An 18,819-nucleotide genomic window follows, 5' to 3' on the forward strand; every position below is an offset into this window, starting at 1 on the left:
CCATGGTTTGCTTGACCCAGACTCGATTCCTGTAATGTCCAGGGATTATAACAAGTTCCTGATTATACATATCCCCCAAGTGAATCAGACATTCCACATGTTCCCTGTAACGCCAGGGATTATAACATGTTCCTGATTATACATATTTCCCCAAGTGAATCAGACATTCCACATGTTCCCTGTAACGCCAGGGATTATAACATGTTCCTGATTATACATATTCCCCCAAGTGAATCAGACATTCCACATGTTCCCTGTAACGCCAGGGATTATAACATGTTCCTGATTATACATATTCCCCCAAGTGAATCAGACATTCCACATGTTCCCTGTAACGCCAGGGATTATAACATGTTCCTGATTATACATATTCCCCCAAGTGAATCAGACATTCCACATGTTCCCTGTAACGCCAGGGATTATAACATGTTCCTGATTATACATATTCCCCCAAGTGAATCAGACATTCCACATGTTCCCTGTAACGCCAGGGATTATAACATGTTCCTGATTATACATATTCCCCCAAGTGAATCAGACATTCCACATATTCCCTGTAATGTCCAGGGATTATAACATGTTCCTGATTACACATATTCCCCAAGTGAATCAGGCATTCCACATATTCCCTGTAATGTCCAGGGATTACAACAAGTTCCTGATTACATATATTCTCTGTAACAAACACATTCGTTCTTTAAAACCCATATCAAATCTGAGAGAAAAACGTAAGACAAAAAAAATTCAGATTTAATTGGTCTAAATTGTTTATTTGTTAAAGCTTGAATACATTACATATTACGGAATACATTTCATGTTATATGTACAAAGTATTGAAATATTGACACGTTGTAAAGCTAAATGTTTTCTGTAAAAAAGACACGTATTTACACTATTGACACATGACGTCGTTATATGTGATCAACAGCCAAAGTAAATGATTAATTTATGGAATATACAGAATATCATAATCCAATCTCATCAAATCAGATCTTAGTTCTGGCTATCGCTGAGCTTTGTTTAGCGGCAGGGAGAACTTAGATCTGATTTTAATGAGATTGATTATAATCAATAACAATAGAATCAACATTTTATATTTCTGTACATGATGAAACATCTATTACAGTTGCAGCAGCCGTGACTTCACAGTTAGGATACAATACACGATAACATTATCGTTTTCAGCCTACATTTGGTAAATTAGCAGCTACATATCATCCGTGGGCAGTGTGTGGCTGTTATTAATGTTATTCTTCATTTATGTGATCAAATGAGAGTGGAACAATTAATTCTCTTCAGTGCTGTAAGGCGTGATTAAAGCCTTTGTAACAGATATTTTTGTGACACTTGATTGCCTTATATGTTGCTAATACATGTCCATGCAATTACGTGTCATGATAAAACCGACCCAAAAGCATTCAGACTCTCAGGCTTACAGACACACGGGCACTCAGACATACTGTCTCTCAAACTTTCAAACTCAAAGACACTCAGACACTGAGATAACAAGACTCAAATTCAGACTTTTATATACACAAACACTCAGATACACAAACTCCCCGAAAGTCAGAGATGCATACTCTCTAAAAGTCTTTAAAAGTCCAGTTTCCACTCTTGCCGAAATAGGCTGGAATTACTGGGCTCGATCGTAGCGCCACCAGTGGCTATTACCAGTTATGTCCCTTCTAAGCCTCCCCTATAGACCAATCAGATTCCACCTCTGGTGGCGCCCAAGTCAGGACGATCTGATCGATAATCAAGATCTATATTGTGATAAAACGGGTCTTACATCGCGAAATGCATCAAATCAGGTGAGCACCTTGATTAAAAACATGAAAAGATTTGGAAAATATCTGCTGACAACGAGTTGGCGGTGAACATGCTTTGCAAATCCTGCAATCGACAGAAATCTGCACGACAGTTTATGAACAGGATTTTGATTTCGGTGCGCTATTTTGATTGGACTATGCATAGACTCGTTAGTCCAGCCAAAATGTAACTCCATAATACCAGCCTAGTTCGGCAAGGGCGGAAACTGGACTTTTATAGTCAGTTAACTCTCTTGCCTCGGTAAGATGACTCTCTCATAAACCAAGACACTCTCTACCCAGACACTCTGGGTATGTTTTAGGGTCGACTGATTGTCGCTCAAACGGTCTATGTAAAGATAAAAATATTATATACAACTGTACAGGAGCTTAAATATAATGTAAGTGTTCAACAAATTACATGCATATGTTTTGTTCGGAAAAACAAAGTGGAGACGAAATATCTGTGAGTGACATCACATAAGCTGACATGCATTTCAACTTCTATATTACTTGAACTGTTCATAGTTGAAATCCATAAGACATCCCTGTCGTCATTGTAATTATAGTGTTATGTACTCAACCCCCTTCATGACCTTGTATTCACAGGTATCCTCTTGTCGATCTCATTCTGTCACACGTAGGAAGGGCTTCCATTAAGGCATCGTGTAGATATATGTACTGAGCCTACAAATAGATAGTAGTCATCTTTAAAAATCGTTATTATTATCCGTAACATTAATTCTAAAATGTCTTCCGGTTCCTATGCACAGTCTTAAAGTTTGTCAGTCGCACTGGTTCAACCTCCGCGGTAGAATGACAAGTACATACTATATGTAGCAAGTATATGGGCGCCACCAGCCCCAGGCCCGTATTTACGATGATGCAATACCCGCAACGGGTCGACTGTACATCTGTCTACCCCGCCACCTTCTAATGGATGAGACCCTTGACGATCCGGGGTAGAAAAGGCCTTCAGCAACCCATGCTTACTGTAAAAGGTGACTAACGGGATCGGTGGTCAGGCTCGCTGACTTTGTTGATGCATGTCATCGATTCCAATTGTGTGGATCGATGCTCATGACGTCAATCACTGGATTGTCTGGTCCAGACTCAATTATTAACAGACCGCTGTCATATAGCTGGAATATAGCTGAGTTAATGGCGGCGTCAAAACAACAAACAATCAAATCCTAATTGATGAGCGGGATGCCATGAGTGCACAGTGCTGATTGATACACACTCGCGTGGTGAACACCATTATAGCTACCTTCGATACTAGACTGGTACTAACGCTGACCAGCACTCAGCTTGACCATTGGTACCAACGCTGACCAGCTTTCGGCTTGACCATTAGTGCCAACGCTGACCAGCAGTCGGCTTGACCATTAGTACCAACGCAGACCAGCACTCGGCTTGACCAGTGAGCATCTCCAAAACAGAAATGAGCCAACTCATTGCACAATTGTCTGCTTGGAATTCACATCGTGGATTATGAGCCATGTTTTGCATCATACTTTTGTGGAGGGAGAGAAAATACGTCTAGAAATCAGTCTAGAAATCACAACAAGGTGATTTAGATTGATTACAAATACGACACTACTCCTCTCACAGAAAGGTTTATCTCCATGACCTCTCACCTCTGTCTGTATGAGATCCATACGCTGGTGTCGGAGCTTGACAATGCACTCACAGACATCTACCGCGCCTTCCGCCTTGGCTTGTGCAATCAAATAATCCAGAGCAATAAATGTTCCCGTGCGGCCCACTCCAGCACTGAAAAAAAACATGAAAAACTTAAAGAAAAACAACGCTTTGTGTTTGGATACCAACTGAACCTTATCAAAGTACAAAGTACATTCATGAAAATAATCTTCTTTGTTTAGGAAGAAGCAATTAAATGATAAAATTGAACTTTGTCCCTCAATTTCAGTCCGGAATCCGGAGAGGGAAGTCCGGTTTAGTCAAGCTGTACTTGACAAAATAGCGTAGCATTCGGGAAGGTAAATGGTCCGGTATTGATAGATCAGGGCCCCGTTCCACAAAGCGATTGTAGCGCAAAGAGAGTCTTAAGTCTATGTTAAAGTATGGGAGTTTCAATAACTTTAGCGCTACGATAGCTCTGCGGAGAGGACCCCAGGATTAGTTCCCTTGTACATACACTAATGTAAATATATGCTACATGCCTGCAATGGACGACCATTGGGCCGTGGCTTGTTGATGGGGAGTTCCTGACAAGTCTGTAGAACTCAACAAGTGACCCAACTCCTCGTGGCACCCCTTTGTCCGGCCATGCAGTGAAGTGGAACTGCGTCAGGGTCCTCACTGACTGCCCTTCCTGTATAACAATGGTTGTGTATAAACGGAAATGACAGACAACATTGAGTATTGTTCCCTACAACTGTTGATTCAAGATGAGTGACTGGCGCCACATTCAGCAATAGTATCATATCACGACAGGAGCCACCGAGACTGACCTTCCCACACAGTACTCCACTTGTCTACCATGCTTTAGATATTAATGGCATATACAGGCAGAAGAAAATACTCCATAGACATGTCTCTTCCTAATGCTTGATTTCTGTACTGGTCCGAAACTCTGCTATGCAGAGTTGCATTCCTTAGTCGCACCAGGATCTGCTGATCGTTGGTTCGAAACCAGCGATTTCGAATGCAGCCTGCAACATGTGTCTCTAAAATGAAACTGAGACGTCATGGTATGACTGAAATACTGGCACAAGCGGCGTATAAACAACTCACTCAATCATGCGAATGTCATTGAACCTTGTACCCTTAAACAAAGGAAACATATTAAATGAAGACCTGTACATAGTGCCTTCGTGAATTCAATTTGACCTCAACGTACCCTGTGTATTCAACCCCATTTCACCTAACCTTACCCTCTGTATTAAACCCAATTTATAAACCCATTTTATCTTACCGTACCCATTTCATACCTTGTGTAAGTCCATTTCATCTCACCGTACACTTTGATTAAACCCCATTTCACCTCACCGTTGCTTGTGTATTAAACCCCATTTTCTCTCACCGTACCCTGTGTATTAAACCCCATTTCACCTCACCGTTGCTTGTGTATAAAACCACATTTCACCTCACCGTACCCTGTGTATTAAACCCCATTTCACCTCAGCGTACCCTGTGTATTAAATCCCATTTCACCTCACCGTACCCTGTGTATTAAACCCCATTTTGTCTCACCGTACCCTGTGTATTAAACAACATTTCACCTCACCGTTGCTTGTGTATTAAACCCCATTTTGTCTCACCGTACCCTGTGTATTAAACCCCATTTCACCTCAGCGTACCCTGTGTATTAAATCCCATTTCACCTCACAGTACACTGTGTATTGAACCCCATTTCACCTAACCGTACCCTGTGTATTTAACCCCATTTCACCTCACCGTTGCTTGTGTATAAAACCACATTTCATCTCACCGTACCCTGTGTATTAAACCCCATTTCACCTCAGCGTACCCTGTGTATTAAATCCCATTTCACCTCACCGTACCCTGTGTATTAAACAACTTTTCACCTCACCGTTGCTTGTGTATTAAACCCCATTTCACCTCACCGTACCCTGTGTATTAAACCCCATTGCACCTCACCGTACCCTGTGTATTAAACCCCATTTCACCTCACCGTTCCCTGTGTATTAAACCCCATTTCACCTCACCGTATCCTGTGTATTAAACCCCATTTCACCTCACCGTGCCCTGTGTATTAAACCCCATTTAACCTCACCGTGCCCTGTGTATTAAACCCCATTTCACCTCACCGTACCCTGTGTATTACACCCCATTTCACCTCACCGTTCCCTGTGTATTAAACCCCATTTCACCTCACCGTGCCCTGTGTATTAAACCCCATTTAACCTCACCGTGCCCTGTGTATAAAAACCCCATTGAACCTCACCGTACCCTGTGTATTAAACCCCATTTCACCTCACCGTTCCCTGTGTATTAAACCCCATTTCACCTAACCGTACCCTGTGTATTTAACCCCATTTCACCTCACCGTTGCTTGTGTATAAAACCACATTTCACCTCACCGTACCCTGTGTATTAAACCCCATTTCACCTCACCGTACCCTGTGTATTACACCCCATTTCACCTCACCGTATCCTGTGTATTAAACCACATTTCACCTCACCGTACCCTGTGTATTACACCCCATCTCACCTCACCGTGCCCTGTGTATTACACCCCATTTCACCTCACCGTACCCTGTTTATTAAACCCCATTTCACCTCACCGTGCCCTGTGTATTAAACCCCATTTCACCTCTGCGTACCATGTGTATAGAGAACGTCCTGACTGTGTAGTCCGCCATCTCCTCCTCGGCCAAACACTGAACATGGACATCGTCGTAGTTGGAGCCTTGGTAGCCGAAGTCGGGCCAGTACTTCTCACACTTAGCCTGGAAAACACATTTACCTTTGTCATTAACCCTTAGTTGCATCGAATGCCGTGATACGTGAATATTGGATGTGAATAGTAAACGGTAGAAATCTGGCAATAACACACAATGTCTGACCTTTCTGTTCTCTACAAAGTTCGTCAGCATTATCACTTTACTGGAATCCGTTTCCCATATCATTCTACAGAAATCCCACATCACAGCGGCATAGGGGCCTGGAATGTAGGCAGGATGGATATTAAGTACAGGGTAGAAAAAAATAAGAATACTTTAATGAACGTTGAAGAACATTTAGCTTTACAGCTGTTGGTGAGTGTATATTCAGATACGAGTTACCTGGGATACTTTGAATCGATTTCAAACGAACGAGCGGGAATGTATTACCTTGGGTAGCCACAAATGCTCGCGGTTCCCCGTATCCCTGAAATAGGGACACATTATTATAGGCAACGGTCATATACACTAACATACCTCGTGACGCATTATTTATCGTCATGCATCATGGTGAAATCAGGTATGTTTTCTTTTAAAAAAAACCCAGTATACAAAGGAATGTCATTGTTATAATCGATTTGACTTTAATTCAAAACACTGGATGTTAAAACGTTGGAAAGGATGATGCATGTGTTCATGACATTGAGTTATGCTTGGGTCTTTTCGTTCTTACACATAACCTACATTGATCCAGTTGGCGTTGATGAAGTCAGAGCCAGGGATACTCGGCACATGGGATAGTTTGACTCTGCTGTGATCATCTGGAGAAAACAGGGAGGACTTATTACGATGCATGCAACTAATTGTCATATCAAATGCACATCTTGCACATGAAGTAGCAGCCTGGTTCCCTGGGTATGCTGCGCTGGCGCTTCAGTTTAGCGCCAGCGCAGCATACCCAGGGAACCAGGCTGATGAAGTAACAGAGATACGAGATGTAATACTCCTTGGGCCTTGACGGCTTCAGTTAACACTGAGTGAGTGAGTGAGTGTGGTTTTACACCGCCTTTAGCAATATTCCAACAATATCACGGTGGTGGACACCAGAAATGAGCTTCACACATTGTACCCATGTCGGAAATCGAACCCGGGTCTTCGGCGTGACGAGCGAACGCTTTAGCCACTAGGCTACCCGACCGCCCCCAGTTAACACTGAGTGTGCATATCACAGTTGATAACAAAGTCACCAGAGCGTAGGGAGGTGACCGCCTACGACAGCAGGCTTGTGAAATAGACAGGCCACAGGAGCAAGTGAATGTCACCCAGAGCTCCCTTGACGCTCGTATGGGGCACTATCTCCTACATGACATGACAGGTCAATGATTTCAAAATTAGGCACATTTCTAATGAGGGAAGACGTGTGAACATGCATTCCAGGTGGTCTCGCATATTCTTAGAACATTCATGCAAACATTCCTACTATTTAAGTGGCAGACCTTTTGCTGTGGTATATGTAATGAAAGATAAATTCTATAGACACTTACACGGTAGTATGTTTCTGTATCTGTTCTTGAAGGCATTTTCTGGCCATTCGGCTTGGGTACAGGAACCTAGCTTCCCACTTGGCAGGTTCTGAAACAATAAAGTGTGGTTTTACGCTTTTGGCAATATTCCAGCAATATCATGGCGGGGGACACCAGAAATGGGCTTCACATTGTACCCAAGCCGGGAATCGATCCCGGGTCTTCGGCGTGACGAGCGAACGCTTTAACCACTAGGCTACCCAACAGCCCCGAAACAATAAAGAGGAAACAAATGGATGACAGACATATATATCCCTCAGGGTCCTACTATTCCAGGACAACAGGATTATACTCACGTAAAACTGGGAAGTAAAACTGCCTTCCCTCTTCATCTTTCCAACATATTGTCCTAGATTCTGTACTGTCACTTCCGTTGACAAAACCCAGTCAGGAATTGCAGTGTCAGTCACGTGACCGGATGCTAAAGAATGTGTGTGTGGATATCCCTGTCCTTCTCTCGTCCTGGTGTCAACACAAGGGGACATAACTGCGTCCTCGACAGGGTCCAGGGGTTCTAAGTCGACAGGGGTTGTAGAACCTTTAATTGATACACAGTAGGCTGTCACTACTACTTATCAAAGATCCGGGACAGTCACTCTCTCCAAAAGACTGTAATAGTTATTTGCTAAATATCGATTAGTGTTTAACATATCAGTGGCTGAGATGAATATGTTGGAGGTGGGGTGAAATTGGGTTCAACATCGCGTCCAAGATTATTGCACTCATATAGCGACGTCCATGCACGTGTGTGCGTGTGTGTGTGTGGCTGCATGTACTAGTCCGGACTGATGCTAGCACACTGAGATATCATGCCGCAGTTTAACATGAATACCCCACTCAGACACAGTATACTGACTCCGAGCCGACCAGTCCTTGTTTTACCCCCTTAATGCCGAGCGCCAGACAGGGTAACAACAAGTCTTTTAACGTCTTTTGGTATGACGCGTCCGGGGATCGAACCCCGGACCTTCCGCTCTGTGGGCGGACACTCTACCACTAGACCACGAAGGCGGTCGAATACGTTGGAATGTACAACAGAGACATGGTTAGTTACCCTTTGGAGATGCTTCATAGGATGGGTTCAGCATGCACACTAAGCAGGAACTGCGTGGCCCTCCGAGTTGTTTTACTCTCCGTGAATGTCTCCCATTACTTCTAAATAAGATAAAACAAAGGATAGATTATATTTATAGAGGGAAATAGAATATTTTTAGCTTCCATTTTCATTACTTTTTAATTTGCAATCATCACATTTACTTGTTTTTGTTACTGTTTAACGCAACACTGAGCACTATTATATACATGACGACGCCCTGTGCATAATCTGGACCAGACAATCCGGTGGTTGATATCACGAGAAACGAAGACACACCATAAACCATTTAGCCGAATCTGTCTACTGTCTTACTACCAGCATACGACCCATACAGATCCGGGGTAGAATAGGTCTTCAGCAACCCATGCTTGCCGTAAAAGGCGACTATGCTTGTCGTGAGAGGCGACGAACGGGATCGGGTGGTCAGGCTCGCTGACCTTGTTGATGCATGGCATCGTATCCCAACTGAGTAGATCGATGCTCATGATGCCAGTCACAGGATTGTCTGGTCCAGACTCGATTATTTACAGACCGCCGTCATATAACTGGAATATAGGTTGTAGGTTGATAGGGGCTACTCTAATCAAGAATTGCCACGGGGACAAAAGTACAACAATTAAATGCCACTAGTTCTATCCCTTGGGATAAGTAATATTCAACTGACCTCCCCAAGACGACAGCCGTCATTATGACGAGGCTGGCTATTAGTAGACATGGGATCACAACCCACAGCAACTGCGTCTGATTTCCACTGGGTTCTTTTCAAAGAAAACAAAGACATATTAGATATTCAGCAGTAAACAGCGAGGTCGAACTGTCAGTTGCCCTTATCATAACTCTCAAGGAAAGTCCTTGCGTGCAAAGAAAGCTTTAATAAGTGTAATGTCTATTTCTCATAAAGTGGGATCGATGTCACCTAATATCTTCTTTAAGCTTTTCGATACCCAGATACAACCAATTTTATTGTATGGTTCTGAAGTATGGGGATTTCAACGTTATGACTGTTTAGAGAAGGTTCATTTATTAGCATGTAATAAGATTCTTTGTGTCGGATCTTCTACACCAAATTGCATGGTTTATGGTGAATGTGGTAGATACCCATTATATATTAATTCTCAGATCAGATGTTTAAAATACTGGTTTAAAATTCTTCATATGCATGAACAACGTCTCCCCAAATTAGCCTATAACATGCTTCTACATTTAGATAACATGGGAAAGAATACTTGGACATCGCATATAAGAAATCTTTTATTTTCGCATGGTTTTGGCTTTATATGGCTATGTCAGTCAGTTGGAAATGTAAATATGTTTCTTAATGAATTTCGGAATCGGTCTATAAATATGTTCTACCAAGAATGGCACTCCACTTTAGAGCATAGTTCGCGTTATGAATATTACAAAACTTTCAAGACTTTACTTCAACCAGAAATATATTTATCAGTACTCACTACGGAAAACTTAAGAAAACAGTTAATTAAATATCGACTTGGTTTGCTAGACCTATTTGTAAATGAAGGAAGAAAACTGTCCATTGAAAAAAATGAAAAGAATTTGTCCATTGTGTAAGCTAGAGATAGAAAATGAAATTCATTTTGTGTTTGTCTGTCCATTTTACAATGATCTCCGAAAGAAATATATAAAAGATTATTTAATAGCAATGTCACCGATAAACGCCTTTGTAGTTATGCTGACGACAAAGAACGAATCAAATATATTAAATCTTTCTCTTTATATTAAGCATGCATTAGCCAAAAGAAATGAATTAATCAAACAACGTGTATATCCCAATGTGTAACAAATGTAATTGTATCTACATGCGTAACTCTTTCTTGTATATGGGCCGGTGGCCTTTTGTACAATAAACTTCTTTGACTTTGACTATGGTTTAGAGCCGCTTTAACCAGTTTTTCAGTTTTATCATGGCGTGTCAGCATAAGGTTGGAGGAAAGCCCTAAACGAGATGAAAGTTGAAAGCATTGTGAAATGAACAACTGATCACATTATGTTTGTATTGCTTGTTGTTTTAAACCGCACTCGGCAGAACTCCAGCTATATGGCTTACCCTGTAAATAATCGAGTCTTGACTAGCCAAACATGTGACTGATATTGTAAGCACCTGTTTACGCTGTCTGGGTACGGTGACGCTATGAAAGCTGTAAGTCGCCGTGCTTGACGAACCAATCCAGTAAGTCGTCATGAAACAAACATCACTGGGGACACATTCTTACGTGGAACCACCACCATGGATTACATAGTGAGTTGTTATGGCGTTCAATTATAAATAACCAATACAAGTGTTTATATGCCAATATGTTTGTTACCATTGCAGTGTTCTCCCGTCCAGCCTTCAGCACAAGTAAGACAGGCACCATCATACAGACATGTGTTGCACCCCACGGGACATGTTCCAGAACACCTGCTTCCATAAAACCCGTCCTCACACCCGTTTATACAGACTCCTGTCATGTTACACTGCGACTTCAGGCAGGCAGTGTTACAGGTCAAGTTACAGGACTCGCCGTATCTGTTGGCTACACACTCCAGGCATTGGTCATGTTGTCTGTCACATCTCACACAGTGCTGTAGACACGTGTTGTCACAGTAGTCACCCCACCATCCGTCTTCACATCCCTCAGTGCATTGGGGCGTATCTACATCAGTTTTAACTGTATGACAGTTTCTATTTACACAGTGATCACTGCACGAATTGTTACAGTAATGGCCAAAGGAAGTTCTAATACATCCTTGTGAACATATTCCAGTTTGGTGGTGACATGTGTCTCCTTTACATCCGGATGAACAAAGTTTGTCACACATCTTGCCGAAATGTTGTTGGTGACAAGAGAGACATGCTTCACTATACTGTTCACATTTAGAACAGAACTGTGGACAAGAAGCGTTGCAGTGGGTGCCTTTGAATCCCTGCATACAAGAATTACAGGAACCAGTCTCTCTGTGGCAGGACTCTGAGGCACATTTGTCGGGACATTCAAGATGACATGTATCTCCGTACCAGCCTGTGGTACAGCCTTGAATACACCTTCCTGACATTTGTTCACAGGCATGATTCATACAGTTGGACCCACAATGTCGCTCACACATTTCCCCAAAGTTTCCAACTCTGCAAGATTCACAAGTTCCACACCTGTCACATCTCTGGTTACTACAGTGACTGCTGCATGGGATGTTGCATTGGTCTCCATGGAAACCGGGTTTGCATCTTTCACAGGTTCCGTTACGATAACACAGTTCGTCCTCACAGTTGACATTGCAGGCTTCGTCACACTTGTCACCAGACCATCCGCTACTGCACCCGGATGTACATGTCCCGTTCAATGAGCATGTTCCGGTGACACAGTTATTGCACTGTTTTTCACACAAACCTCCATACCACCCTACTTCACATCCCCGTGTACACTCTCCTTCCAGACCACATACGTTAAAGTGGCAGTGCAGGGGACAGGGGACGGTACAGCCATCTCCATGGAATCCAGCCTTGCATGTACAGTAGGCTCCATTACAACTCTGACAGTTCACACAGGTCTCTGAGCACAACACACCCCGAAATCCTTCTTGACATGTACAGTTATATACTGTACACATTTCACAGTTTTTACACTGTTGGTCACATTTGTTTCCTCGTCCCCCTCTCTTGCAGCCACACAGACACCTCCCCTCATTGTCACACGTCTCAACACCGTCTCCACACGACATGCACGTGTCACAAGTTAAATCACATCTAGGTCCATAGTAACCTGGCAGGCAGTTTTGAAGACAGTGCCCTTCCCACGGGTCACATGTTTGATTCCTGCATCCTGTACTACATGGAGTAAGACAGTCTGCACCCCACGTGTGGCTCTGGTTACAGGGAACACCACATGCATCTTTGTATTCGACTGACTGTACATCGACAGCATCCTTGCATTGTCTGCACGAGGAGCCATCCTGGAAATATCCCGACTTGCACTCTGTGGAAAGAATGTTTCAATATTAACAATGTTTAACAAAGAAATCCCAGATAAAGAGATCAATCCGTAGATAAATGGACTGTTTGAATATTGAGAATATTGCAAAGAACATTCTATCAATATGAGAACAGTTCAGCTGTCTTCCCTTAGATTTGCTTCTCACCTTCTGGACAAAGGCCGCATGTCTTCTTGCAGAGAAAGACTATACCTGGCTGACCACAGTGCGACTCTCTACACATGGAATCGTTATCCTGGCACTGTGGAAAGGCTGCAACAATGAAGTCAGTGCGAACGTTATTGTCTCCAAGGTTAAGCATGCGTGAATCGATGAGGTGCTAAATCGTTTTTATTTAATGTTCTCAGGCCTGATCTAAAGATGAACTAATGTTGCAAATTAAACTGGAGAGGTCACTTATCCCAGACAACTTAATTCCTTGTTCGGACCTGATACCTTACTAAACGTTAATGCTTCATGATTCACGATAAAGACTCTGCCATAACCACTGATTAGTTAGCACATCTTTTCATATCTTATTGACATGTCGGACATTTAACCACTGATATGATAACTATGACACTTCAATGTTTGCCCCAGTGTATTCAAAATATGCCATGTGTGACGGCGAACATGCGTCAGTTATATAACATATACGTTGGATAGGTGTTTAATATATTCACCAGTACATTGTGTGAGAGCCAGCCCGAACATTGCCAGAAGGAGGGTGTTGTGGTGACACATGGTTGAATGCTTCAATCCTCGAACCTGTAGTCGACAAGAAGGTTTCCTACAGAAGCATATCATAAGTCAACAAACAGATAGTAACCTAAACTAAAATTGCTTATATCAATCTTCAAACACAAACATAAAAGAACTAATAACTCCCACTGAGCTTGACATTGAGCATTAACGCCCTGGCATTAAACATGGCTTATTCTGGTGACGTTTTCTCAACACAGGGTCATGTGTTATGGGCAAATGAAGAAATATAATCGCTGAGACAATTCCTGTTATTGCATTGATGACACCAGGTGTTTGACACCCCTCATGTGCGACTGTCCTTATACATGATCCGAGATATAAAACGATTATGTCTTTTCAAATGAATTATAGAAACATTACTTTACCTGTTTACGTGGTGTTACGAGCAGGACTAGGATAACAATTTGCAGAGCTACACAGTGGCCGAGTGAATCATATTTTCTATTTCCCTTTTCGTTACATACATCAAACAAGGACGAATACATTGCCTGTCTATGGCATACATAAAGTGTGATTCATGCCCAACTACATCCTGCCTCAGTCAGCATAAAAACAGGCATGTCTATATACACCATTTTGTCCCAGTTAACGTTGTAACATACATGTCTATATACACCATGTTGTCCTAGTCAACGTTGTAACATGCATGTCTATATACACCATGTTGTCCCCGTCAACGTTGTAACATGCATGTCTATATACACCATGTTGTCCCAGATTACGTTGTAACATGCATGACTATATACACCATGTTGTCCCAGTCAACATTGTAACATGCATTTCTATATACACCATGTTGTCCCCGTCAACGTTGTAAATATGCTTGTCTATATACACCATGTTGTCCCCGTCAACGTTGTAACATGCATGTCTATATACACCATGTTGTCCCAGTGAACGTTGTAACATGCATGTCTATATACACCATGTTGTCCCCGTCAACGTTGTAACATGCATGTCTATATACACTCTATTGTCCCCGTCAACGTTGTAACATGCATGTCTGTATACACCATGTTGTCCCCGTCAACGTTGTAAATATGCTTGTCTATATACACCATGTTGTCCCCGTCAACGTTGTAACATGCATGTCTATATACACCATGTTGTCCCAGTGAACGTTGTAACATGCATGTCTATATACACCATGTTGTCCCCGTCAACGTTGTAAATATGCTTGTCTATATACACCATGTTGTCCCCGTCAACGTTGTAACATGCATGTCTATATACACCATGTTGTCCCAGTGAACGTTGTAACATGCATGTCTATATACACCATGTTGTCCCCGTCAACGTTGTAACATGCATGTCTATATACACTCTATTGTCCCCGTCAACGTTGTAACATGCATGTCTGTATACACCATGTTGTCCCTGTCAACGTTGTAACATGCATGACTATATACACCATGTTGTCCCAGTCAACGTTGTCACATGCATGTCTAGATATACGATGTTGTCCCTGTCAACGTTGTAACATACGTGACTATATACACCATGTTGTCCCTGTCAACGTTGTAACACGCATGTCTATATACACAATGTTGTCCCTGTCGACGTTGTCACATGCATGTCTAGATATACGATGTTGTCCCCGTCAACGTTGTAACATGCATTTCTGTATACTCCATGTTGTCCCTGTCAACGTTGTAACATGCATGACTATATACACCATGTTGTTCCCGTCAACATTGTAACATGCATGTCTATATACACCATGTTATCCCAGTCAAAGTTGTAACATGCATGTCTATATACACCATGTTGTCCCTCTTAACGTTGTAACATGCATGTCTGTATACACCATGTTGTCCCTGTCAACGTTGTAACATGCATGCCTATATACACCATGTTGTCCCCGTCAACGTTGTAAATATGCTTGTCTATATACACCATGTTGTCCCCGTCAACGTTGTAACATGCATGTCTATATTAACCATGTTGTCCCAGTGAACGTTGTAACATGCATGTCTATATACACCATGTTGTCCCCGTCAACGTTGTAACATGCTTGTCTATATACACCATGTTGTCCCAGTGAACGTTGTAACATGCATGTCTATATACACCATGTTGTCCCCGTCAACGTTGTAACATGCATGTCTATATACACTCTGTTGTCCCTCTCAACGTTGTAACATGCATGTCTGTATACATCATGTTGTCCCTCTCAACGTTGTAACATGCATGACTATATACACCATGTTGTCCCAGTCAACGTTGTCACATGCATGTCTAGATATACGATGTTGTCCCTGTCAACGTTGTAACATACGTGACTATATACACCATGTTGTCCCTGTCAACGTTGTAACACGCATGTCTATATATACAATGTTGTCCCTGTCGACGTTGTCACATGCATGTCTAGATATACGATGTTGTCCCCGTCAACGTTGTAACATGCATGTCTGTATACTCCATGTTGTCCCTGTCAACGTTGTAACATGCATGACTATATACACCATGTTGTTCCCGTCAACATTGTAACATGCATGTCTATATACACCATGTTATCCCAGTCAAAGTTGTAACATGCATGTCTATATACACCATGTTGTCCCTCTTAACGTTGTAACATGCATGTCTGTATACACCATGTTGTCCCTGTCAACGTTGTAACATGCATGCCTATATACACCATGTTGTTCCCGTCAACATTGTAACATGCATGTCTATATACACCATGTTGTCTCCGTCAAAGTTGTAACATGCATGTCTATATACACCATGTTATCCCAGTCAAAGTTGTAACATGCATGTCTATATACACCATGTTGTCCCTCTTAACGTTGTAACATGCATGTCTATATCCACCCAGTTGTCCCCGTCAACGTTGTAACATTCATGTCTGTATACACCATGTTGTCCCCGTCAACGTTGTAACATGCATGTCTATATACACCCAGTTGTCCCCGTCAACGTTGTAACATGCATGTCTATATACACCATGTTGTCCCAGTCAACGTTGTTATTTCTTAAATACAAACTTAAAATCATGTACCCATGTGAAAGGTATAGCTATAGCATTTACACACGTAGAGGCTATAACAATAATTGACTTATCCCCTACCCATTAAAACAGAACATGTTTTTTATATCATACCATACAATGCATCATTTCTGCAGCAACGCATCTTATCAGCAAATGGTAATACGTTATGCTTCTTCATTCTCGTCTTCATTTGGTTACCCATTTCAAACATCTCTTTGTTAACATGATTCGACATAGACGCAAAGTGTCAGAAACCATTTAAGTTGCAGCGACCGCACTTCTTCCACAGATTCCAGCTATACATGGCTGTCCTCAACGCGTCTTCCGACAGATTTCAACAATACCTGGTTGTCCACAACACGTCTTCCACAGATTTCAGCAATACCTGGCTGTCCTCAACGCGTCTTCCGACATATTTCAGCAATACCTGGCTGTCCATAAAACGTCTTCCGACAGATTTAAGCAATATTTGCCTGTCATCAACACGTCTTCCGACAGATTTTAGGAATAGCTGACTGTCCACAACATGTCTTCCGACAGATTTCAGCAATATCTAGATGTCCACAACACGTCTTCCGACAGATTTCAGCAATATCTCCCTGTCATCAACACGTCTTCCGACAGATTTCAGCAATACCTGGCTGTCCACAATACGACTTCCGACAGATTTCAGCAATAGCTGACTGTCCACAACACGTCTTCCGACAGATTTCAGCAATACCTGACTGTCCACAACACGTCTTCCGACAAATTTCAGCAATAGCTGACTGTCCACAACACGTCGTCCCACAGATTTCAGCAATATCTGGCTGTCCACATCACGTCTTCTGACAGATTTAAGCAATATCTGGATGTCCACAACACGTCTTCCGGCAGATTTCAGCAATATCTAGCTGTCCACAACACGTCTTCCGACAGATTTCAGCAATATCTGGCTGTCCACAACACGTCTTCCGGCAGATTGCAGCAATATCTAGATGTCCACAACACGTCTTCCGACAGATTTCAGCAATATCTCCCTGTCATCAACACGTCTTCCGACAGATTTCAGCAATACCTGGCTGTCCACAATACGACTTCCGACAGATTTCAGCAATAGCTGACTGTCCACAACACGTCTTCCGACAGATTTCAGCAATACCTGACTGTCCACAACACGTCTTCCGACAAATTTCAGCAATAGCTGACTGTCCACAACACGTCGTCCCACAGATTTCAGCAATATCTGGCTGTCCACATCACGTCTTCTGACAGATTTAAGCAATATCTGGATGTCCACAACACGTCTTCCGACAGATTTCAGCAATATCTAGCTGTCCACAACACGTCTTCCGACAGATTTCAGCAATATCTGGCTGTCCACAACACGTCTTCCGGCAGATTGCAGCAATATCTGGCAGTCCATAACACGTCTTCCGACAGATTTCAGCAATATCTGGCAGTCCACAACACGTCTTCCGACAGATTTCAGCAATACCTGACTGTCAAGAACACGTCTTCTGGCAGATTTCAGCAATATCTGGCTGTCCACAACACGTCTTCCGACATATTTCAGCAATATCTAGCTGTCCACAACACGTCTTCCGACAGATTTCAGCAATATCTGGATGTCCACAACACGTCTTCCGGCAGATTACAGCAATATCTGGCAGTCCACAACACGTCTTCCGGCAGATTTCAGCAATGCCTGGCAGTCCACAACACGTCTGCCGACAGATTTCAGCAATACCTTGATGTCCACAACACGTCGTCCGACAGATTTCAGCAATAGCTGGCTGTCCATGTTAGCAATACCTGGCAGAACGACGCTCTGTCCTTTCATGTTGCGCCTTCTGTTAAGTCATAATATGGCTGAAGCAACACGTATCTACCTTCCTAAATGTGGAAATGGTTCTGGCCATCGCTCCTTTTACTGACTTACTGTCTGATCTCCAGTAACAAGTATGCCCAAGGGCGGATCCATCATTTCTAAAAGGGAGGGATCCAAAATATCAAAAAACCCTCTGCTTACAACATCCTACATTTGGTTTTCAAAAGGGGAGGGGTCCGGACCCCCTAGACCCCCCTCAGGACCCACCTTTCAAATCTGTGGGGTAGTACCTGTTCTAAAAAGAACAAAATGGCATCGATTGCAAGGATACATATGTAGCTGTAACCTTATATGTGACGAACATGCGAATCTATAAATCGTTAAAAAGAAGTAGAATAAAAAGGAACAAGCATGAAATAC

At 42.5% G+C, this 18,819-nt stretch overlaps 1 protein-coding gene across 1 annotated transcript; it reads right to left on the reverse strand.

Moving 5' to 3' along the window:
* Positions 1-1,567: 1,567 nt before the first annotated feature.
* Positions 1,568-12,617, reverse strand: LOC139473737 (uncharacterized). The gene is made up of 12 exons (XM_071256466.1): positions 11,185-12,617; positions 9,525-9,618; positions 8,819-8,919; positions 8,061-8,302; positions 7,726-7,813; positions 6,926-7,002; positions 6,632-6,668; positions 6,365-6,462; positions 6,122-6,247; positions 3,995-4,146; positions 3,449-3,584; positions 1,568-2,495 (listed from the first exon to the last, which is right to left on the reverse strand). The coding sequence occupies exons 1-12, from the start codon at positions 12,575-12,577 to the stop codon at positions 2,412-2,414; spliced, it is 2,628 nt and encodes an 875-aa protein (XP_071112567.1). The 5' UTR covers positions 12,578-12,617; the 3' UTR covers positions 1,568-2,411.
* Between the last annotated feature and the right edge of the window lie 6,202 nt (positions 12,618-18,819).

Source organism: Haliotis cracherodii, unplaced genomic scaffold, assembly GCF_022045235.1.
Source record: "Haliotis cracherodii isolate W230 unplaced genomic scaffold, xgHalCrac1.p SCAF_1, whole genome shotgun sequence".
Lineage (NCBI taxonomy): Eukaryota > Metazoa > Mollusca > Gastropoda > Lepetellida > Haliotidae > Haliotis > Haliotis cracherodii.